Source organism: Sphaeramia orbicularis, chromosome 18 (genome assembly GCF_902148855.1).
Source record: "Sphaeramia orbicularis chromosome 18, fSphaOr1.1, whole genome shotgun sequence".
Lineage (NCBI taxonomy): Eukaryota > Metazoa > Chordata > Actinopteri > Kurtiformes > Apogonidae > Sphaeramia > Sphaeramia orbicularis.
The window spans coordinates 24,491,875-24,515,730 of NC_043974.1; the positions used below are offsets into that span (position 1 = coordinate 24,491,875).

Consider the following 23,856-nt stretch of genomic DNA (forward strand, 5'->3'; position numbering starts at 1 on the left):
CGGAACACAGGTGAGAAACATTCAACCCAAAAGAAATCACATAAAATATTCAGTCGTGTGTTTGTTCATGACGCTGCCTCTTATCACCGCATTAGGAATCATTCAACGCACAGACAGACTTGAACTAGAAGAACATCTGAGGCAGGAGACAAACTGCACTGTGGCAGAGTGAGCAGCAAAATGCAGCATTTCTTCAACTTACATCAACAGGAGGATACTTCGTTTAGATGCCCTTTGCGTTCCCCTCTGAGGACGTGTGAGTTAAATGCATCAACCGACCAGTGCTAGTGTGAGGAACTCCAACACCGTAGATCTGAATCTGGAGACACAAGTCCGTTTACATGCACAGTAATATTCCACAGATACTCTGACGGGTGTCATTTAAACATGCCGTTTAGATAGTCCAACTTGGGCCTTTTTCCATCTAAGACATGTAGGATTAGTTGATATTCACATTTCATGAGGATTTGATGACCACATTCATAATGTGTCTCATTCGCAGTTTGACACATGGTCCATGTTTACATAGACTGACAAACCCACAACAGAAACACTGACTTTTCCATAAAATGAAAGAGGATATCAACAGGTTATTGGATACTCAAAACCTGGCTTTCTCAAGATGTTTTGGTTGCAGAATTCACACGGAAGAAATTGTATTATACCCTAAAAACAGAAATATTAGTGGAACATTCACTTTATTAGCTGTTTGAGACTATTTCTTTTCAGAATAAGGGCAAAAACAGAACTGTGCATGTAAACTGACTCATGTGTAACTGTGCTTTTAAATAAAGAACTCACTTTGGCAGAACATTTTCTTTTCAGTGTACATCTATCTGTATGTCAGTAAACCAGGTTCACAAAAATAATCTATCCACGGAGGCCAGTGTTGAGTCGAGTATTCCTCCAAACAAATCGACATAAAGCAGTGGGACTTCACTGATCCAGTGAAACCGAAACATGGCCGGTGTCTTTAGACGTAACACAGTCTGTGTTAAATGGCCTGTCTCCTTAGAGCTCAGCCAGTAATCATAACGTATGCATTATCTAATCTACTTACATCACTACCTGCCTAACTAAGGTTCACCTTTATAAGTCTAGTCAAAAAAGAAAACACCACTCCAGTTAATACTAGTAACACATGGCTGTGAGACCCTGACAGCAGGACTTTCATCTCCACAGCCTCAGTCATTACAAGCTGCGACGGTAAACCCAGAACTCATTCTTTTCTTTGCAAAAGTACCTTTTTGAGAGTCCGAGTCTTAAAGCAAAGTTCAAACATTAGAGACATTTCTTCACACTGTCTCCAACCATTTGATTTTCTAATCTACAGGACTCTCAGGAACTGATTTTTGTTTGCCCTCAAAGCTGTTTGGACAACTTGATACCTGCCCAGTGGAACCTACAGAGCATAAGAACATATATATACTTATATATAGTGTGTGTGTTCGACAGCACTCCTCCGCAATCCAGATGTTCAGTAGTTGCCATGGAGATGAGCAAGTGGGTTTTGCTCTCTGTGGTCATGGCATTTATCAACAGCTTGATGATCCAGTGTCTTTTTTTTTTTTTTTTTCCATTTTCACGGAGGGGGTGAGTATAGGTAGTGTAGGTTTTATGTGTGTGTGTGTGTGTGTTCACTAAAGAACTATACTCCCGGGAGAAAGATTAAGTAACCTGCTTTCATCATATTTTATGCCATTATTCCATGTTTTATTGAATGGAGGCAATATATGCAACAATAAAATAGACTATGTTGAGACAACTCCGTTAACCATATGATTTCTTCATGTCTGCTCTTAAATGTATTAGAATTTTTTGGTCTTGATTAAAACTTTTCACACCTAACAAAAGTGCAGACCAAAAAAAACATGGTCTACTTTCACATCAGAGTGAATGGAAGACGGAAGTGGCATAAAATGAGCCAACACTGATATTAGAAACACAGTATATGTTGAGGATGTGCATAAATCCTGGAAATTTATTTTGCTTTCAAAATTCTCAGTGTGACTGAAAATAACCAGATATAATGTAAATTAATGAAACTATAAACCATGGTGTGAAAATGTTCTTAGTTTGATGTTTAATGGCTCAAAATGACTGGAAGTATCGTAAACTCAAAATCATCAGCAATTACAAGAAGGCTGAAGAAAGCTGGTCCTGTGAATTTCCTCTCATGATGCATCAGAACAATCATTGTCGGCCTTCTGTTGTGTCAACTTGTCACTTTCGGTCATCTTTTTCTATCCAGACACATGCACACAGGCACAGATTACATGGTAAATTGTCACATATTTTGCCTCTTCAAAAAAAAAAAGTCATGGCACAGAATATGATAAACAGGTTCTTTTTTTTTTTTTTTTTTTTTTTGCCCAGGAGACTAAAATCTGGAGGTAGGTGTTTGTTAGTACAATAAAGGGTCTTTAAGTAGGCCTGCTGTGTTGCGGGTGAAGTGGCGGCCGCATTTTTAAGAGCAGTGATGTCACCTCGGGACCTGAGCGTGCTGATTGGATCTGGGACTCATCATGTGATGCATACTGGTCCCAGAGAGGAAGGCTAGGGGCGATGGGAGTGACGGAGATGGGGTTTTCTCTGAGAAAAGAGAACGTATGGTGCATGTGTGTTTATCTGTATGCTAATATGTGTGTGTTTCTATTCCTTTGCTTATAAGTGTGTGTGTTGTGTGTCAGTGCGAGTTGGCTGGCTCCACTTTGAGCCCCACCAGCGATGGAGGCATCTGGGTCGCAGCAGTGGAGGAGCTGGGGGGAGAAGCCCTGAGGCCAGAGCCTCCGGAAGAGGAGGAAGAAGAGGTGACGGCGGGTCGGATGAGCGGGGGCGGCGGGTGGTTGTGGGGCGTGCGGTTCTGGAGCGGTCGGGTCTGGAGAGGAGGTGGCTGACGGAGGAGGCTGGGGGGAGCGGAGGGAGGGGCCGGACGCAGGAGAGGAGGAGGCTGAGAGAGGGAAGAGGGAGTCTGAGTGGAGGAGGGGGGAGAGGAGCCACTGGCAGCGTCCGACGGAGAGTCCTCCATTTTGACCTGGAGACAGAGACGGATGAGGAGATGAAGAACAAGGTCTAGTGCACGTCTTTGAAAACATCTACAGTCAAACTCAACATAAAGAAACCAGCAGCCCATATATCTGATTGTTTAGATCAAGGGTGTCAAACATAATAGGAAACACAGCCATACATCCACACTAAAAATATACATAAAACACTAAAATGAGAACATACATATAAAACACCACCATTATTTTAAAAGGTACTAAAAGTATAACAATGTTCCTCAAAAGTATCTCAAAGTAGAACCCGATTCAGTCAGTTAGAAAAACATCCTTATCCAAATTTATCCTTTTCCCATTCATTTAAAATGACTGATTGTATTTAAAGAGGCCAGTTCCTTCAGCCTACCTGAAACTAAAAACTAATAAAATACTCCTAAACTTCGCAATGAGAAGTGGAAAGACAAGGATAAATATGCCGTCTCCACCCCCTCACCTCGTCCTCCTCAGCGGCTCCATCTGCTGCTGCTCCGATGTCCTCGCTCCTCCGGGGGTCTCTCTGGTCGCGGCTGGTGGTCACCTGCTCGGCCGCCCACTCCCTCAGCACCTCGTCCAGGTTGAAGCGGCGCCGGTAGGTCACGAAGAACGAACTGACCTGAACGGAGACAAGAAGATGAAACGAGGGAGGGCAGAGGGTTTTGTTGCATTCAAGGACTTTGGAGGGTAGAGGAGAAATGTGATTGTAGTTTTTCCCGTGGAGGAGAAACTGGAGGAGGGCTGAAAATCTGATGAGCAGCTCAGAGAGATTAAAGTGGAGGATGGAGAGTCAGGATAGGAGGTGAGGAGGACGGGTAAATAATAGATGTGTTACAGTTGGATTCTTAAGCATTTTAATTCAAGGTTGAGAAATGTGAGGTTAGTAAAGGTTGCATCCCTCTGTCAATACTTCAAGATGAAGGGCAGTTTACATTCATGTCTGTCTAAACATTTATCCAAAAAAAAAGAGGTGTGTTTTAGTGAGAATGGGTTCAATTGAGTCTGATGTTTTTGCAGTGAGGAAGTAACCTCTGTTATACCATTTTCTATTCCTAATTGTAGCTGTATTGACCTTTGACTTGCATCTATGAGTGCAAGTTTGTGGCAAATTTTGGGAACTTCCATCAATACCGACGACACACAAACCTGTCATTAGAGGTTAGCAGCAGCGGTTTTAACCCAGTGGTGTTCAGAATGTGTAAAGGACAACAGAAGGTCTGTTTAACTCTTCAGAGGATGGCACTCACCTGCGCAGGCGTCTTGGTCCCGATTACCTCAGCGATGGCTGCAAAGTCTTTACCATAGCGACGGATAGCTGCAGAGGAGACGGGGAGGAAAAAGCAGTGATTATTACTGTGTCTATACATCAGTCAGCAGCGACTGCCATCTCAGGGCCGCAGAAAAACAGGGTGCTGTCTACGTCTGTTGGACAAAAGAGGCAGTGAGAGACGAGTGGAATGTGATGCATGTGCTGGGAGTTAACCTTCCTGTGGGGTCAGCCAGCTAGGTGCACCTGCTCTTTTGCAGACGTGCCATGTTGGTAACACACATATCAATCAGCCGCCACTAGTGGGTGCATAAAGGAATGCTACACTACTACGTTTAAGATGTGATGTGACAACACAAAACCACAGTCTTATATTCTCAGTTTACAGCATTCAGTAGGCAACTGATTTGCACTACAAAACAACACAAGGAATTTCTCCTCCCGTTGCACCAAATGTAAAATACGGGGCCAACATTTATATGACAGAAAGGTAATAACAATAAGATTTTGTTTTGTTTTGCCATTTTAGTGTTAAGTTATTTAAAAACTCAACTCTAGTACTTACTTTGAATGAGCATAAACGGAATCAAACTAATTCAGATGAATAAATATACATTAAATTCATTACAACACAAGTCATCTGCTGCCGGTGTCGGTGGTCAAGTCCAGTATCGATAAGCTGATACATCATGTGTCTCTATATTCAACCAGTGGTCCCTAACCTGTGAATTTCCTATTTCTATAGGAAGGGGAGATGCTGAGAATAATAATATCAATACCATGTGGAATTTGACTTTTCAATATGGCACGATACAGGATCAATATCAATAGAACAATTTTTCTACCTTTGATTATTTTAATTTTCCTAATTTACCATAGAGGATTAAATACAGGGTTCCTACAGGTTTCTACAAGTTAAATTTAAGACCTTTTTAAGACTACTTAGAACAGAATTTAATGCCCATTTCATGGCCGTACTGGCAAAAATTCATGACTCCTAAGATTTAGGAAAATGTATTTATTTACTCCAATGCCTGGGCGGTAAAGTTAGCAATAACTGGTTCCTAATTTCAATATAAATAGTTGGGTGGAACTGAGCAGACTAGCGTTACTTTATTTTCATCTTGGACATTAATAGACACATTTAAACACAATCTAGCAAATAAATTTATGGCAACATCACTTAAGACCTACCACATCAAATTTAATACCTTTTAAAGACTTTTTTAAGGTATTAAATGCAGATTTGTAAATTCAAGACTTTTAAGACTCTGCGGTAACCCTGTAAATCGAGTACATCTGATCTCTTACTTTCTGCTAAATGCAACTTGTACTTGGCACAAGGTCCTGTCATAACTACATAATCACCTGATGACAATTATTTGTGTGAACCATCACATTTTATCCCTATTTCTATGTCATTGTTCACTGTTTGAGATTTGACTAATGCTTTTTAATGTCTTGTTGCATTCTCTTCCTTCTGAGACACATCACTTCAGTCATGTCATTGTATATTTAGTTACAGGCTTCGTATATTTAGGTTAGAGGTATGTGTATAAATAAGCTATTAGGCTTATAGTGGAACAAAGACAGATCACCTGTAAGATTATGATCACTGAGGCGTGAAGTGGTCATAGTGTAGATTACCTGTTCACATGTGAGTCTCCAAAACTACAGGCCTGCAGCTGTTTGTACCAAAAGGACAAATGGATCTCAAGATAATCAAGCATCGACTTTGACCACTAAATGTCCACTTGATTCTTAATATACACCACCCACTGAAAGGTGCCATTGTAATGAGATCATCAACACTATTACCACTTCATCAGTCATCCTTGATGTTAGGACTGATCGGTGAAAACAGTCACAGACAAATAATTTATTACAATTATATGCATGAGATTTAATCAACTGAAGTGTTATTGTGCCAAAATAAGCACTGGCAAATATATTTATCTATTGTTTGCGTTTATCCTCATGATGTAATTTCTCATTAACACCTGGAATGTCTCTGAGGATGAGTGAAGTTCTGTCTTATCTCCAAACTCAACACTTGTCAACAGCCTGTCCAGCACGACACATGGGTTATGAGCAGATTCTGTGCGTGTAAAACATGAATATGAATGTGTCTAACAGCCTGGCATCTGGTTGGGAATGCGGCAAAGCCAGAGAGGCGAGGTGTGGTGACTCTGTAGGAACAGAGGAAGAGGAGGCTGCCATCTTTACTCACCCTGCACTGCCAGGAGCTGCTCCTCTGTGGTCCAACGAGAGTTCATTTTAGGGGCAGGCTGAGAGACAAAGATTAGAGTGTGAGGGAAGGTCGGTGGGTTGAAAAAAAAAGGCTGGAAAGAGGGGCAAAAACGACAGCGTGAGAGCAAAGAGCAGATTAAAACTAATCTCAGTCCCGCAAGGGGTGAAATAACTTCTGGGGGGAGTTGGGGACGGGGCACAGAGGGTGGAGGAAAGAGGAAGAGGATAGAGTGAAGAAAGATCAAAGATGGAGAACAGAAGGAAAGAGAAAAAACAAATAGGACAGATGTAGAATATAAAAGAAAGGAGGATGAAGCTGACAAAAAATACCTACCTCAGATGGTCTGAAAGTGTCGAGTCCCTCGGTGAGGGTGTGTTTCAAACTGCTGTTGTTCTGTTTAATGCTCTGAACCTGAAAGAAACAGTGGAAAGGAATCAAGATCACTGTTATTCTTTAGGTTTACTATTAAGATTAACTATCATTTGCAAAGCACATATGGAGGATTTAGAAACTTGGGCAGCATCAGAATTAAAACTTGTGCATTATAGAAGGATGCCCAGTTTTCCTGTCACTTTGGGTTAGGTGACATTTTGTATGTGCATTTTTCACATTTTGTTACAGATGATGGTTATAATTCTCACCACTGTCAGCTTAATGTTAAGGTTGGTCCTCTTTTTCAGTATGACATCACAGACACTGAGTTTAATTTATTTCTGAAACCCTGACTTTTTTTTTTTTTTTATCTGACTGCATCACATCATTGCTACCATTTCATGTGGGCCTTTATCATACACCTACAAAGACTGTATTATGTAGCATATTTTTACTGAGAGTGAAGAATTTGGGAACTGCAGGAAGATTTTTTTATCCATCAATGACATTTTGCTTATTCTCATTTAAGTTCATTTTGTTTATATTTAAATTGCTTATATGTTTACTTCACTTTGAGGAACATGTCACTTATGGCTTCTTTAAGTACATACGTACCTGTCTCTTAAGTGACACCAGCTGTGTGTCCAACTGTCGTATAGTTAGCACTCCGGCATCATGGGAAGCCGACAGGGACATGATATCACCCTGTTCCAGGTGCATGCCCTTTGGAGGCCTGCGGCGGGCTCTGAGCGGGTGATGGCGGTATTGAGCCCCAATGTTCTCCTTCTTCACTGGCCCAGAGCGACCAGGAATGGCCTTGTCAGAGTTGGCGCTGTTAGGGTTCTGTTTCACTGCCTATATGGACCGAGCCACCACACGTGTATTAATAAAGAGCATCACGAGGAGACATTCCACCACTAAGTTGATCAAAAGGTAACTCAAACAAACAAATCAGTTTCAGAATCTGTACCTCTTTCTTGGCGTCGATCTCAAAGTCGCTGTCACTGCCAGGGTCTCCCTCTTCCAGCTCATCATTACTACAAGAACAAAAGATGGAAATGGTCAAAGTCTGTCCCAGACGTCTTTCTTTCTTCAAAGGTTATTTCTGTAGTGCTTCAGTGTGCCGGCTGAAAAAGACAATCCAAGAAATCATCAAATGAATCTCATTCACATTTATGAGATTCTTGTTTCCAAGAATATTTATTGAGTGTCACTTAACAAGCGAGTTTTCCAAATGTCAAATGAAAACTTAATGAGTCCTTTCTGCCCAGTCCAAGGTTATCATCCAGGGTTTTCCCAGTTTCTGCATCAGTGGCTGAGATGGTCTTTTTTTTTGGTATCACACAAAAAACCCTGCATTACTGTAATATTTAGAAAATAGCTCAAAGAAATTTGAAACAAATCAGTCCGCACACAGTGAAATACCCACAACCCAGAGTTAAGACGCCTATTTCCAGGGAAGGAATAGCTTCTGTTTCTTCTGCTTAGGAGTTGTGCAAAAATGTAATCATAGTAGAGAAACTCCTGTTACTGTTAACAAAAACTAAACATGAAAACATTTTTCTGATACGAAAATAAAAGCGATACACTGTAAAACTAATTACCAACTGAAATTGTATTGTGTGTTTATGACACACTTTACCTGAGAGAAAAAGATATATCTCAGTTTTCTTCTTTGTCCAATTATCTCAATGTCTAGAAACACTCTGACACACAGCTGTCGTCAGCATAGTTGTCTTTTGTGGATAGTTGTTCATTGAGGACATTTCCTAATAGAGCTGTATTACATTATTACTTCTTTCTAATATTTTCCACCACTGATTAATACTTTTATATAAAAACAGACCAATTCCAACACTGAAACAAAAAGTCAAAATTAAATAACTGGGAAATATCCCTTGAGAGTTTCATGGCCTCACCTGTCATCTTTCTCTCTCTTGCTGACCAGCCTCCTGGCCTGCCGGTCCATGACCGAGGTCCTGGTCCTGGTCTTCTTCCAGCTGTAGTAGTACTTCACCAGGCTGGAGATCAGCTTGTCAGGAAGCTTAACACACACAGAAATTTTAACACCAAATTCTAGCATTTCACATTTTCTCAAGGGTGTTAGTGTTTCTCTAGGCCTCTCACCATCTGCTGGATGCGGTGGAAGCTCTTGCCGTGGAAACTGAAGGCCTGCTCAAACAGAACTTTGTCCTCTACTGTCCACTCATCTGGGAAGGGGGTGAAGTTGGCCAGGTCAGCTAGGGAACGCTCCACGTCGTGTTTGTGCCACAATAACATGCCCAGGGCCTGATAGGAAATCAAAGTAGAGAAGCAAATGAGGGGAGAGAAAAACAAATGGAATGAGAGTAACAAAAGTATTTAAAAAAAAAGGACCAAAGACCCTGTATCTCACAGGCATGTTCTATCAAGAATCAATAACTTGAATTTGTGAAGTTGTCAGGTTCTGCAGCTATGTTAGAGTCTTGTGGTCTTGATGCAGGAGATCAATCACCCTATAGAAGTGGGTGGTACTTTCACTGGAGGCTAATTCAACAAATTAACTGAGAAATCAACAGGACCCCAATCAGACTGGAAGTGGAAGGATTAGTGAGAGACAAGTGTGTGTGTGTGTGTGTGTATGTATATATATATATATATATATATATATATATATATATATATATATATATATATATATATATACTGACTGCTATTCAAATATGGAAGGTTGCATTATCTGAAAACTTGCTGTTAACTGCTGTAACAATAAAGAATAAATCAACAGCAGGTAGGGTCACATAACTTATTTAATTTATTAATGAATTTATTCTTACTATACTATTATTGTTATTATTATTATAATGATTAATGATGAGGGGGATGATGATGACATGATGTACATGAACTAGCCTCAAACACTTTGATGAAATAGTAAGCTATTTAAATGTTTAAATTTAAGATATACAATAGCACATCTGTAGTACTATGGTTGACTGGGTTGAAGTCCATTTCAGGCAAAATGCATTTGTTTGTGAAGTCCACAAAGACACTCAGACACAGTTAGTTGTACAGTGCATATTGTTCAAATCTTGATGACCTTGACTTTGACCCTTCAAGGTCAAATGTCATGGTACCAAATGAAAGTCCATATACGAGTTCCTATCAGTGCTCAACAGTAACTATATTGATATCGCCAACCATTTCCTTATTATAAGCCATCAAAATATGGTTCATTATAAGTAAAGGCAAACTTTTAATATTTCAAAAATTCTGCAAAAATTACACAATCTAAATTTCTCAAAACTGTGAACAAACTTTGTAGACACTGTCCTAAGGAAGCTACATACAACATTTGAAATGAATCCGACCAGTAGTTTTGTCAGAGAAGATGTTGGAAGAAATTGCTAATGAAGATGACGGACACAGCACCTTCACAGCAGCTCATGGCACATCGACCAATGAGCAAAAAAAAAAAAAAAAAAAGGGCAATTGTGATAAATGGGATGTAGTGTATCAGCTTGCTGTACCTGCTCCATGTTGTATCCATGTTTCTCTTTCGCCATCAGGATGTACTCGTCCACTGCAGAAGGAAAGCAGACAAGGAAATCATGTTTAGAATTCAGGAATGTGAGGCTGAACTGATACAGACACAGGACAAGGCAAGGACATAAAACAGTTACAGTAAAGGTCAAGTTGTTTTGCCTGAACCACAGAATGGGAAGTGTGGAGTGTGTAGAACTTACACATTGCATCAGAGAGCTGACTATTGGGACACCAGACCAGCATGCTCCTCTGGTCCTTTTCACTGTAGCGGGTTGGACTGTCTGGAACCGAAACAGACATATAGGTCAAACGTCAAAAATCCCTCCATTTCTCCACCATGCCACCCCCTCTCTCCACTTCTTCAGTGGGTTTCAATTTTTTATGCCTTTTAAGACCATTATAAATGCATTCTGAGACCTAGTTGTTTTGAGTGGGGCACATCAGGGCTGGACTTTGCTGGTGCTCCTCATGTGAATCCACAACTACACTATATGATGGAAGGTGTTTCCTGCACGTTTTACAGCAGTGCTTGTTGGTCTTTGTTGATTTGGTTTTGTAGTTCTGTTACGGTGCAATCAATACACATTTCCACCGAAAATATACTTAAAAGCAATGCAGACGTTCATGGACTAGTATAATTAAGTAATATTATCCACCTAAGACGTATCCAAATCATATTTGAGGCATTTTAGGACCAAAAATTCAGATAATTGGATTCTTTTCTAAGAACATGTGGAAACGCTCACTCTTTCCCTCTTTGACTGTTTATTAATCAAATCTCTAATTATCCCCTTTCCCCCCTCGTCCTTTGCATATTGTCTTTTGCTCTTTCTTTCTATTGTCCCCTCCGAGCTCCATCTTTAGTTTCCTCTTCATTAGGAAGAAAAACGAGGAGTGACATCCCAGCTGATGGACTCTTCGGGGGATTTAACACCTGCGCACTGACAGAATCCAGATGCTAGAAGAGAGGCTGCTTCGCCTGCTCCTCCTCTCACTGGTACAATCTCACATCCATCTTTAACATCTTGTTGCATTTTTTAATTGATGTACAGCCTCTCCGCCTCTACATCCCAACAGTAAAAAAGGTATTGAGGCTTATTTTATTTAAACAATGTTAAATTTCCTGAAAATATGGAAACCACACAAAAAAGAGAAAAAACCTTTAGCTTTGAGTGTTTAGTAACATACAGACACCTCGCCCATCTGCAATCTGTCTATTCAAACTGTGTGCGGTCTCATTCTCCCCCTCTAGCCTTTTTCTTGGTGCTAAACGTCATTTAACCTTCATCCTTATCTGCATTCCTCTCCTTGCTCCATTTCTGCATCCTCCACATTCCTCCTCACCTCTGTAACTCCTTCTCTGCCTTGACTTTCGACCTCCCTCTCTATCCATCTTCCTTTTTATTCGTCCCTGTCTCCTCTTTTACTGTCATGCTTTCCTCTACATCTCTTTACCTGGTTTGAACTCGGGGATCTGCGCCTGGTAGTCTCCTCCCACTCTGATCATACTGTCTGCACAGAGAGAAAACACCAACAAATTAGTTATTACTCCCATCTCCAAAACAGATTCATTTTAATTAACCATTTAAATAAAAGTGATCACAATGGCTTTACAATGAGACAACAAGAATTGCTGAATGGAAAAACTATACGGTGTAAGGGACGTGATAATGCAGGAATTTTTCTTTTTCGGCTGTAATTCACATCAGGTAATGAAAATGCAGCCACACACAAATGGGGAAAAGAGAGAGGGAAAGGCGACAGTTGATGGCAGGCATTAACTTATTAGTATTAAAGCCAGTGAGGGAGAATAGATGGAGAGAGAGCTGAAAGCAAGGAGTGAAGAGAGACTAGGAGAGAAGCAGGGAGGCAGGCCAGAAGGAGGAAGAGACAGATTACTGTTTCCTTAGGGATGGAGCTCAGGAAGGGAGGAGAGAGCAGCTTGAAAGAAACTGGAGAAGATGCTAGGGAATGGGTGGAGACGGGCAGGAAGGGATAAGAAAAGAGAAAAGGATGGAGAAAAGAGGAGACTATAGAAGACGGAACAAAGATGACTGTGTAACAGAACATTTGTTCAGGTCCAAATTGTGGCTGTGCAGTAGAGAAAGAGGTTCATAACAAAGTAATAAGGTTCTCTTTCTAGAAATAAATACAGTATATGCAGGTTCACAGGAAATAACATGAACAAAAGGACTGGACTGAGCCAAGTTAACCTTCTGAAATGGATAAGAAACATCAAAGCAGTACGTGGTGTATTTTATGTAGGCCCAGGAAGAGGCCATGCGAGGCTAACTAACAATTGTCCACAGTGATCCAATCAAATACTCACACACTGAGATCAGATCACTGAGGAGGTGTTCTGGGATTTGTATGTCCACATTATCTTAGCAACACAAATGCATCGTCTGCAGAAGTCAGCACACCAACTGCAGTGTTTTAAAGATGCATGGTGGTTGTATTACAAGTGTTCCATATGTATAGTGCTGCCTGAGTGCACTGCAACAACATTTTTTTTCCTTCCATGGGGAAACACAATATCTGCAGTTTGTATAATCCCGTAGAAATTGATGAATATATTGTAAATACTTAAATATTCAATCAAAACTAAGGCAGAGGTTGTCTAATAGAGCCAACACAACACATTAAATGCTCATCAAAGTTGTCACACTGACATTTAAGGTGTGCTGACTGAAAACACTTCCTTAAAAGTTATGTCTTGTCTAAATTTGAAAAAAAAGGTCTGTGTTTTAGGCTATAGATGAGCTTGTTTATTTGCATATAAAGTAGAGCAAGGAAGTGAAATGCAGTCATTTAGGACACATGTGAAGACGGATTCTAATGCCTGAACACACACTTACAGCTTGTATTTTGATATCCAGGGATTCATGTTAATGCCTTGTCTGAACAGGGCCATTGAAGCAATTACCACACAGGAAGTGTATTCTGTCTAAGTCCAGATGGAGGGTGTCTGAGGGCTTGAGTAGATTTACACATTTTCTCAAAGAACAAAAAAAGTCTACTTGATTACATTTACATTCACACTGTTTCAAAGCAAGGAGATGAGTTGAGTTCAGTGTTGTTGATTAGTCTATGTCATCACAGAAGAAGTAGATTCTGAACAGTTATGTCCTATCAGAGTTCATCTGAGATCACTTTGTATGATAGGTCTCCTCAAAGGGACTTGTGATTAACCATTACTTATTAAAATGTAATATAAAGAGAAAGAAAGCCATGTTCTTCCCCAACTAAAACACTGAAGACGAATGGCAAGAAGCAGATGAAGGTTGTGGCTGCACTACTTGTTATAAAAACCCTCTGACCTAGGCATTTTAATCAGCCCCTCACTGCTAGACCTAGACATCAGCACTGATTAACTGAACTGATTCAACTCCAGTTCATCAAGTCCCAATTCACTATGTGTTTTGATTCGACATTGATTCAATTAGGGATATTTTAGTTACAATACCACTTGTGTTTACATGAAATGCTGTAAATTGTAGGAGCTCTCGAATCTGGGCATTATTAACAATGTTTATGTTCACATTAGTAATTTATCCCAAAATAGTTATAGCAGTCGCAAGGTCACACACGAGTAATAGTGTTCCAAGTTTACTTGGAAAAAACTCTGATTTCAGGATTTTATTAATCAGCTTAGGATTTTTTTTAAATGAAGACTGTGGCTGCAGTAAAGGATGAAGTAACTTTTTACAGGGAGCAAATCTAAATGTTCAGACTCCAGTCTCTTAAATTTTAATACTCCCTGTTTTCTTCATCCATTTATAACCGTAAACTGAATATCCGTGTGATACTGACCAAACAAGACATAGTAGTAACACTGATAACATTTTTTCACCGTTACCAGATATTTTATTGACCAAACAACTGATCAGTCATTTAAGAAAAGAATCAAAAGAATAATCAACAATGAAAATAACTGCTAGTTGCAGTCCACTATTGTCTAAAATGCTGTGGAAAATGTGACCTATATACCACATGGGCCTTTTGATTAAGTCCTCACAGTTCCAGTATAATTGCTCTACAACTATGCCTCACATCTATTTGCAGAGTAGAATAATGATCTGAAAATGAGAGATCAACAGCAAGTCAGAGGGTGAAGGAGAGAAGGGAGGTAGAGAAGATGTATGCTGGCTGAGGATGACAGGGTTGGAGGATTGTGGGAGGCGGGTGGAGGAGGAAGGGGGGGATGACAGCAGAGAGTGGTGCACAGCGACTGGAGAAGCACTGCAGCAATGCAAAAAAAATAAAAAAAAATCCAACCAGAGCAGTTGATGGATGTAAATGTACACTTTACAGGTGCTCCAGACATCACGCCTACATGTTGAATTAACCCCAGAAGGAGCAGGAGAAGTCATCTCAGATGGAATCAGAGATAATACTTTTAGTTTAATGTGTGTGGTTACCGTGAGCGTGCTCTTCATCGCTGCTCTCCTCTTCAGAGTGTGGTTGACTGTTGCCGTTGGTTACCGTCTTGGCTCTGCTCCTGGACAGGACCCCGGCCCCTGAGCGCTCCATCACTGAAGGCATGGCTTCAACACACATACACACACACCCTAAGTATACAGTAATTCACTGCTCATACAAACCTGTTTTACCACCACTGTTTAATCCGTCACAAAAATTATTCAGCCTCCTATAAAACTAAAAAGTCTTTCATTACAGAGTTGGCTGCGATTTCTTTTCACTTGAAAGCCAATAAAACCTAATTCACGCCCGTAAAGTTAAATGGCACCTTATGCTGCTACTTTGGAAGCTTCTCCATTGTCATCCCTTGAGCTGCATTTATTTTCCAAACACCGGTTGAGTCAGCAGTTCCCTTCTGTTAATCATCACTCATCAAGACCTCAGTATCAGCCAGTAACCAAGCACTTCAAGCACCAAACCATAATGGCTAACCACCAAATGCGCCAAAAAATAAATCACTTGATTAAATCATCCACACAACACACAGTTATGAAAACAGTTGTTAGTTTCAACACAGAAAATATGAATATTTCCAAGGTTTTCCCTAAGTTTGTGGAGCATTTAGGATTTTTTTGTTATTTGACAAAAAAATTAAGTATTTTAACATAATTTTGAATTTACATTACATTATTAGTTCAAAGAAATTTTGTAATGATGAAAATACAAAGAAATGTGAAACTAATCTCATGAAGTCAACACACGATTTAAATTTCAGAAATAATTTCACGACAATCCTCACTTTTAAAAAGGTTTTCTTATTTTCTTGTCTATTCAGCCTCATACAACATCTTTTCTCTCCAGAAAGTAGTGGGGAAATCTTAAGAATATTTCAATTTCTTCAACTTACAATACATGATATCCCTAAGACTTATAATAGTGGGAAAAACCCTGATCTTCAAATATCAAATCAGAGCAAGCAACAGCCTGAGTGCAGCCACTCAGACTAGCAAAATTAGAGATAGGCTGATAAGTCTGCTCCAACTGGACATTTCACAAATTGTCTACAAACTGTCCATATTGGCAGAATTTCACTCTGATTTTGGCCAATGGCTAATATTAGCCTACATAACTGGAAAATAATGACTAAAATCAAGAAAATAACATGTATTATGAGCTACATTTTTGTTCAGATCCAGGTTTGATTATTCTGAGGTTGATGTTCATTCATTCAGTTTCATGTATGTACGTAGGCTATTTATTTCATTGATTTAGATCTCCATTTTATTTCTTTATTTTTTTTCTCATTTTTTAATAAACTCAAGGAGAGTAAATTTCCATTTCTTGGGTTGATATCAGCTGTCTTCACCTCTCAAAACTACTTTCACTGTCTTGGCTGTTGACATTAATTCATACTTATTTTTTCCACTATTTAACTAGTTGTGTGTGTAAAGACAGAATTTTAAATAATATAATATAAATACCTTGCTATGTACAGTGGTGGAAAAAGTTTTTGGACACCCCTTGCATTTGTGATATATTAAGTCACTGAACTCTGCCAAGTATTGTTCCATTCTCCAAACCAACATGCTTCCTGCTGCCTGTGCACTGTTCTGTCAGGATTAAAACTGGATGTTTCAGTGAATACATCCAGGACATGGCATGTTGAAACTGTCAAGAATTTACTTTATTTTTTCTTCTTACCAACAAACAAAAAAAAATAAATCAATTGCATTTGTTTGTGTCTGTCTGATGCAGCCACACCGTTTGAAACATAAAAAAAGATTTTTCCACAACTATTTCATAATATTTGAAATTGTTTAACCCATAAAGAACCAAACAACCACTGGCGACCAAAATAATCTAAAATGCAGTTTGTCATCTTTTCACGGTCATCACATATGACCCATTTGGACGTTCAGAGGCTCCGTAGTGAACGCAGAAACACTGTCATCTTCTACAACATTGATTCACCAGTAAAACCCATGGAATTTGATAAATGACAGTGGATGGACACACTTGGTTTATGTTCAGTTAATGATAAATTTAGTTGAAAAAGTCACATTTTCTTCATTTTTCTATGTCTCTGATATTATGACAATTAACTTTAATCTGAGCTTTTATGAACATCTACAGCAAACTCATTTTAGTTCAGGGGCCACAATCAGCTAAATTTGATCTTAAGTGGGCCAGACCACTAAAATAATATCATAATAATACATAAATAATGTCAACTCCAAACTTTTCTCTGTGTTTTTCAGTGAAAGAAGTAAAATTACATTATGAAAATGTTTACATCTACAAACTATCCTTTCAAACAATGTGAATAACATAAACAAACTGAAATGTGTAATTTTAACAATATTATGCTTCATTTTATTGTTTACACATGCACATTATAACTTACAGATCACAGTGGATCTACAAATACATAAAACATTTTGTAACAGGTGGAATATTGTTAAAATTGCATATACTTCTCTTAAGACATTTCAGGTTGTTCATATTTGTTCAGGTTATTCAGATTTTTTGCAAAATTATACTTTGTTTTAGTCCAAATACATGAAAACATTTACATTTACAAAGAGAAAAATTTGGAGCTGTGAGTATTTATAGGTTATTATGAGACTGAATTGGTCTGAATGTGGAACCTGAAGTAAAATGATTGTTAAAATCTTAGTGTAATTTTTGTATTTCACAAATTCATCCCTTGGGCCAGCCTTTGGCAGGTCGGATTTGGCCCCCAGGCCACATGTTTGACACCTGTGATCTACAGGATCAGGGAATTAAATATGGGAAAATACCTGATTGTTATTGAAGAAATGCAAAATACAGAGGATGATATTATAATAAATGGTGATAAATTGCTAAAAAAAAAAAAAAAAGCTTAAATACAGAGAAAAATTCATTTGGGAACTGCCAAAAAAGTAACACTGGGTCTTTATGGGTTAAAATTAGAAGGGTGCCAGTACTGTATATTAAATTTCACATACTATAACACTGGCATGTGAAATCTCATTCGAAGCTTTACATCATCTAAATGTGAAAATATAAGTATCTTACACAGTGTAAAATACACAGGTATCATCTTAAATGTACTATTTTGCTCTAAACAAAAGGTTAGAAGTCCATCACAATGCCACTTTAGAAGCCAGTGAAAACCCTCCATCTAAGCAAATGCACAACAGCCGCCAAGTGGCATCATCTTAACTGCGTGAAGTGGCCTCTCATATTAACCATCATCCATAGCCATGCGGGGTTAAACCGCAGCCAATCCTAGTGTTCTTCCTCTGCCTCTCTTTCTCTTTCTCTCTCTCTCTCTCTCTGGATCTCTGAGCCAAAAGACTAGACGGTCAGATAAGGACGCGCGGCTCGAAGCAGGAGCAGCTCTAACATCCATCAGAAAACCAGTTTCACGACTTTAAGGGCTACCAGGACAAAGCAGAGTTTTAACATCACCGATTGGCTCGTATTCGCCAGATTAAACATGATCAGATATGCCTTTAGGCGGGGTGAGGGGCAATCTTTAAAACCCGAGAGATTAATTCATTTCTACCAAACTCTAGTAGACAATACAAGTGTTTGAGGCTCTCTGGGGTCTTTGTCTGTCGGTGATCCCGGTGGCCCCCGCAACTAACAGCTGCCCCACAAAAACTTCACTACAAACTCACATCATCCCAAACTAAACCCATCTAAGTCTATCGAAATAGGTTATGATGCGTTTAAATTCGACAAATCCCGTGTTGCAGTGAGTGTAAACGGTGTATTTCTGCCTGGTTGACTTTCACGGAGAGTTTAAGGGGGTGGTGGTAGCCTCGGCTGGGACACGGCGTCGGTAGCCTCGATCACTCCAACAATAATCATCTTATCAGCTACTACAAGCTAAAACATTTAACACAACGAGGAGGCAGGGTCTACTTTTAGTTTTCTTTTAGATGCACATATTGTTGAACAATCCTTCACGGGGGTGATTCATGTTCACAGCTTCTCATAAAACATATGGAAAACATACACAACTTTTTGTTGTTGTTGTTGTTTAACTCAATACACTTGAAAACCCGACGATGAGTTGTGTCTTATTGTATACAAAGATAATCCCTACTACAGTCAACTGGGTTAAAATCACGCATATATTATTTATTTCTATGTAATAAATGCTTAAATGAGTAGTCTGATTCACTCTTATTCATCATTATGACAAATAACATTGACGATGATGCTCCTAAAATGAGTAATAGGTCTAGGTTGTGTCATACAATGTCATCAGTAAGTCTAAATACACTTCAAATACAACTTTACAGGATGTATTATGATTACATTTTTAAAATTTTAATTCTGGGAGTTACATTTTAAAGTGTGTTAAAATTGGTTGAGCGTATGAATTAATATATTATATTAAAAAATAATAATAATAAGAGTTGCTTGATTTACAGTCTGATTTATCCGAGCTGTCCAAATCAATATTTTATCAGTTTTCTTGAGCAGACATCTGGCTGATGTGTCAGACTTTGAAGTCCCATTGTTTTGCCCACGCTTACATTCTGTAACTACTACTACCGCTACTGTCTGCTGCTGCTGCTGAGTTTTAACACGCTCTCTAGGTCATATTAACTCAAGTTGGCGGTCTGTTTCGGGACATTTAGCTGGAAATACTCACAGACTGAACGGCCGGGGTAATTTGTGCATGCTGAACAATAAAACCGGCCCACATCCACTCAACAAAGTACAACCCCTAGTCAAACCTAGTTGTTCGTTGGGATGCTAACATTAGCAGTTAGCTTGCGGCTAGTAGTACCCTTGCGTTACATTAGTAACGTTAATAGTTGAAAGTCGAGATAACAGTTGCACCGTACCTGAGTCTCTCTCTTTCGCTTCGCTTTTCCGTCCTCAAAACTTATCCGCGTCGCTGCCCGAGGTCAACACTCCTCTTCCAAGCCCTAGAAGATAATTATTGCATCTAAAAGAGCTTAATTCTAGCCTAATTGATGAGCAGAGTCAGTACAATGAAGTGAGCTTCTCTGCATGGATAGATGGAGGCAGCCGTGAGTGTGAGTGTGCCGGGGGGACGGACAACACCCCGACAAAAGTACCGTGGACATCCGCCCCGATGCCTCTCCCGACCAGCCCACTCTGGTTGGATTGGCAAGAAGTAGACCTCCCAAACTATTACACGTACTCATCATTTCCTCTTTTGTGCCGCTCAGTGTCTAATTATGAAAGTCACAGCATGTTTTTGCCATTAGAATTTACTGATGGGGTCTAGTAAGAACCAGGTTGCAGTTTGCCACTCACCTGTAAATCCACGCTGTAGTTGTCGTTCGTGGTAAATCTAATTCAAACAGCAAATAAAATCATATAAGGAAAGACAAACAGTGCTAATAACAGACTCTTAATCTGCCATCTATCACAATCCCATAAATTAGGGACTACTCGGCAGTGTGTCGGCGGAGGGATCCGTTAGCCGAGCATCTCTGTGCTGAGGCTGGCTGTCCAGACTTGCACAGATGTATGCATGGTGGAGAAAAGGGCAGGAGAGTGGGGTACAATTGAACCGTGCATGTGTGTGCGTGTGTGTTACAGAGTGAGTGTGTTCGTGACTTTGTCCACGAACTGACAATGACTCACATGAACAGTGAGACACATTGCACTTGTCTTTTATAATATTATTATCTAATCTAGAGAACAGTTCTAAGACCTACTACCTGGGTTTGTGAGTTGCACAGGTGCATGTGTGTAAGTAGAAGAACGTTTGTTTTACTGATGTTACTGTAGCAAGAAACCTCATACCTGATGGTTGCACTAAACATAATGCCACACAACCTGCTGTTACCTTCACAAGAAGAGGAAGAAGTGCAGGCTGGCATGTAACAGCCTGTTACATACAGTATGCTGCCTCCCTCCTCTACTTTCTCTCTAGTACCACCTTCCTTTCTTCTACTTCTCTCTTTTCCCCTTACACCTCCTAAATATCTGCCCCAATTACCCTTTGTATCCTCATTTCATTTCTCCACTTTTCTCCCTTTCTCCTCTCTATTTCCTCCCTTAACACCCTCCTTGCCTCCTCTGCTCTTCCACACTACCCCCACTTCCTCTTACCAGTGATGACTCCTCTCCTGTCTTTCCTCATTCCTTCCCTTCCTTCCTTCTTCCTCTTCATCTTCTTCTTCCTCCCTCAGCTGACCTCCCACTCTCTCCTCCCATCCCCTCCCTCCCTCTCTTTCACGTCGCTTTCTATTCCAACATTGTGTGTGTGTGTGTGTGTACGTGCAAATTCTTCCCCTCCCCCCATCCTCCCCCTACAGTGAAAGCAGTTTCACTCTGCTCACCTCCAGCCCCCATGTCTGACTCCTTCCTCCCCCCTTTTTGCTCTTCCTCCTCCCTCCTCTCCCCTCTGTGGTCTCATATTTACCCCTGCCACCTCCTCCTCCTCGCCTCCTTCCCTCCTCTCCTCTCATTAGTCAGTGTCCATGAAACTCACCATTCCACAGTCGCTCAGTCCTCCTAACACACTAATGAACAACTACTCCATCTTTTCCTCCTCCCTCCCTCCCTTCCTTTACCTCTCTGATTCCCTCCTCTCTCCATCCTACCCATCTCATCCTCCTTCTACTCCTCTCCATTCCTCACTTCCTCCTCTTTCTCTCTCCCTTCTCGCTCGGCTTGTCTTAGATCTTTTGCAAGTGAGTGTCCCTCCCACTCTCTCTTTAGCTCACTCTTGTTTCCACTGCCCCCACTCTCCTCTCTCTCCACCTGTCTTCTTCCTTCTCTCTGCCTGTCTGTCTGCTCTTCTCACTTTTGTCGAGGTGAATGTCTCCCTCCCTCACGTCCTCATTTCCTCGACATAAGTCTCCCTTATAACTCACCCTGACTCCCATCCCCTCCATCCATCCATCCATCCCTCCCTTCCTCCCTCCATCTGAATTCTCTTAGTTTGTCTGTTATCTCCAGAGATGGATGCTACAGAACCAGATTCCATAGAATGAACTCTTCCTGTACTCACTCATTGTCTTATTGTTCTTATTTTGCTGATTTGCTCTCTATGGTAGCTTTAGCATTATGACTTTTTGTACTGACCCTAGTCTGAATCAATACTTAGCAAATAAAAGCAACATTACTTAATGGAAGTCTCAAGGCAGTTTTAACAAATTGAATTGAATGAAACATATCAATCAACTTAAGAAGAATAAAAATGTAATATTATAACCTCAAGGAGTTTATTTTAAGATCTTTATGCCATTTATGTAGCTCTTGTCAGCAACAAGATGTTATTGGGTAGAAATAAACTTATAATTAGTCAATAAATAGGACTTATTATTGATTACACAAACCTTGTTTAAAATGCAATAAGAACTCAAATATGTGATTTGTTCATAATCTTGAACCCTTAACTGACAAAAGTATCAAAAAATATTAGAAATTAAAATGTTCTAAAATTATTCAATCACTTTTACAAGCTATCACCCAGGACCTTAAAAATCTAAATTCTAAATAAAATAAATAATTTTGGAGAAATATTTAGTAAATATAACTCAGGGTTTTACCAATTTGTCTACAATTTTTGTGGAATTAATTTTGCTATATTAAGTAATTAAATTGTCTTAAGGCGGGGGTGGCCAACCTTGGTCCTGGAGAGCCACTATCCTGGATGTTTTAGATGTTTCCCTCTTCTAGTACACCTGACGGTTGTTATCAGGCTTTTGCAGAGCTTGATGATAGGCTTATCATTTGAATCAGGGTGTTGGAAGAGGGATACATCTAAAACATGCAGGATTGTGGTTCTCCAGGACCAGGGTTGGCCACTCCTGCCTTAAGGCATCTGATTACCTTAAAAACAAAAAACAATGAATATGGTCCACTTTTTCTAGGAGTAACTGCTCTCAATAAAGTTTACACTTCATTCAGTTCCTATAACCACTTCATCCCTTGCAGGAGAGGGGCTGAAGTCGATCCTGTCTGACACTGGGTGAAGGCTGGACACACCCATGTTCCCTGACACTGGGTGAAGGCTGGACACACCCATGTTCCCTGACACTGGGTGAAGGCAGGGCACACCCATGTTCCCTGACATGTACAGACAGACGACCATTCACATTCACATTCAGAGACAGTTCAGAATGATCAGATCACCTGTAGAGGGTATGCACCAAAGTCACCTTGGCATCAGCATTGTGTTTTCTGCAGGTGCAAAAATTCTCTGAATAACTAAAGTGTAGGAAACAGTTTTTCCAACTGTGGCCACTCCTCTGTATGTCATACTAGTAGGTTCAACAACATGGCTCAGTTACTTTCACAAACATCAGGCAGGTTTGATGCCACCACAGACTCCAGATGGACTTAATGGTGATGATTCGGATGAAGACCTGCTTATGATGTTTTTATTTCATGTCTCTTTATCTTGTGCATTATTATCCTGCACTGTAAAAAAAAAAAAAAAAAAAAACCCTGTAAAAAATGGTATTATTCCGGGAGCAGGGGTGCCTAAAAAATACTGTTAAATAACGGAAAATAACCATTTCATAAAAATACAGTAATTTTCCGTAATTAAAACACATTTTTTTTACCCATAACTTTACATGACATTTTGCATATTTTTTTTAACTTTTTAATGTTTAATAAAGAATATTTTCATGTATTAAAAGAATCAAATTACCTATAAATAAATAAATAAACATGTGTGTGTGTGTGTGTGTGTGTATATATATATATATATATATATATATATATATATATATATATATATATATATATATATATATATAATTTTCAATGAGACTAAGCTGTACAATCCACTGATAAAAAACTGTATTTTGGCAGTTTATCAATGCTTACATATGTTATACATTCACAAAAATACATTTATTCAACATTTTTGTTGTGAAACCTCCCGTAATTACACAAGATATTTGTCAATTAACAAACAAGTCTTGTTAAATTTACAGAACAAATACTTCTTTTACGGTTAATTATCAGTAATTTTATCCCGTATA

At 39.5% G+C, this 23,856-nt stretch overlaps 1 protein-coding gene across 2 annotated transcripts; it reads right to left on the reverse strand.

Moving 5' to 3' along the window:
• Positions 1–1,360: 1,360 nt before the first annotated feature.
• rcor2 (REST corepressor 2) lies at positions 1,361–20,300 on the reverse strand. Of its 2 annotated transcripts, none has more exons than XM_030162716.1 (14): positions 20,162–20,300; positions 14,872–14,997; positions 11,906–11,962; positions 10,651–10,731; positions 10,435–10,487; positions 9,053–9,214; positions 8,845–8,969; positions 7,896–7,962; positions 7,541–7,780; positions 6,887–6,964; positions 6,533–6,590; positions 4,283–4,350; positions 3,496–3,654; positions 1,361–3,034 (listed from the first exon to the last, which is right to left on the reverse strand). In XM_030162716.1, exons 2-14 carry the CDS (start codon positions 14,993–14,995, stop codon positions 2,687–2,689), a joined length of 1,620 nt encoding a protein of 539 aa, XP_030018576.1. In that variant the 5' UTR covers positions 14,996–14,997; positions 20,162–20,300; the 3' UTR covers positions 1,361–2,686. The 2 variants fall into 2 exon arrangements, with proteins under 2 accessions (XP_030018576.1, XP_030018574.1); XM_030162714.1 differs by lacking the exon at positions 20,162–20,300 and adding an exon at positions 19,723–19,981.
• Between the last annotated feature and the right edge of the window lie 3,556 nt (positions 20,301–23,856).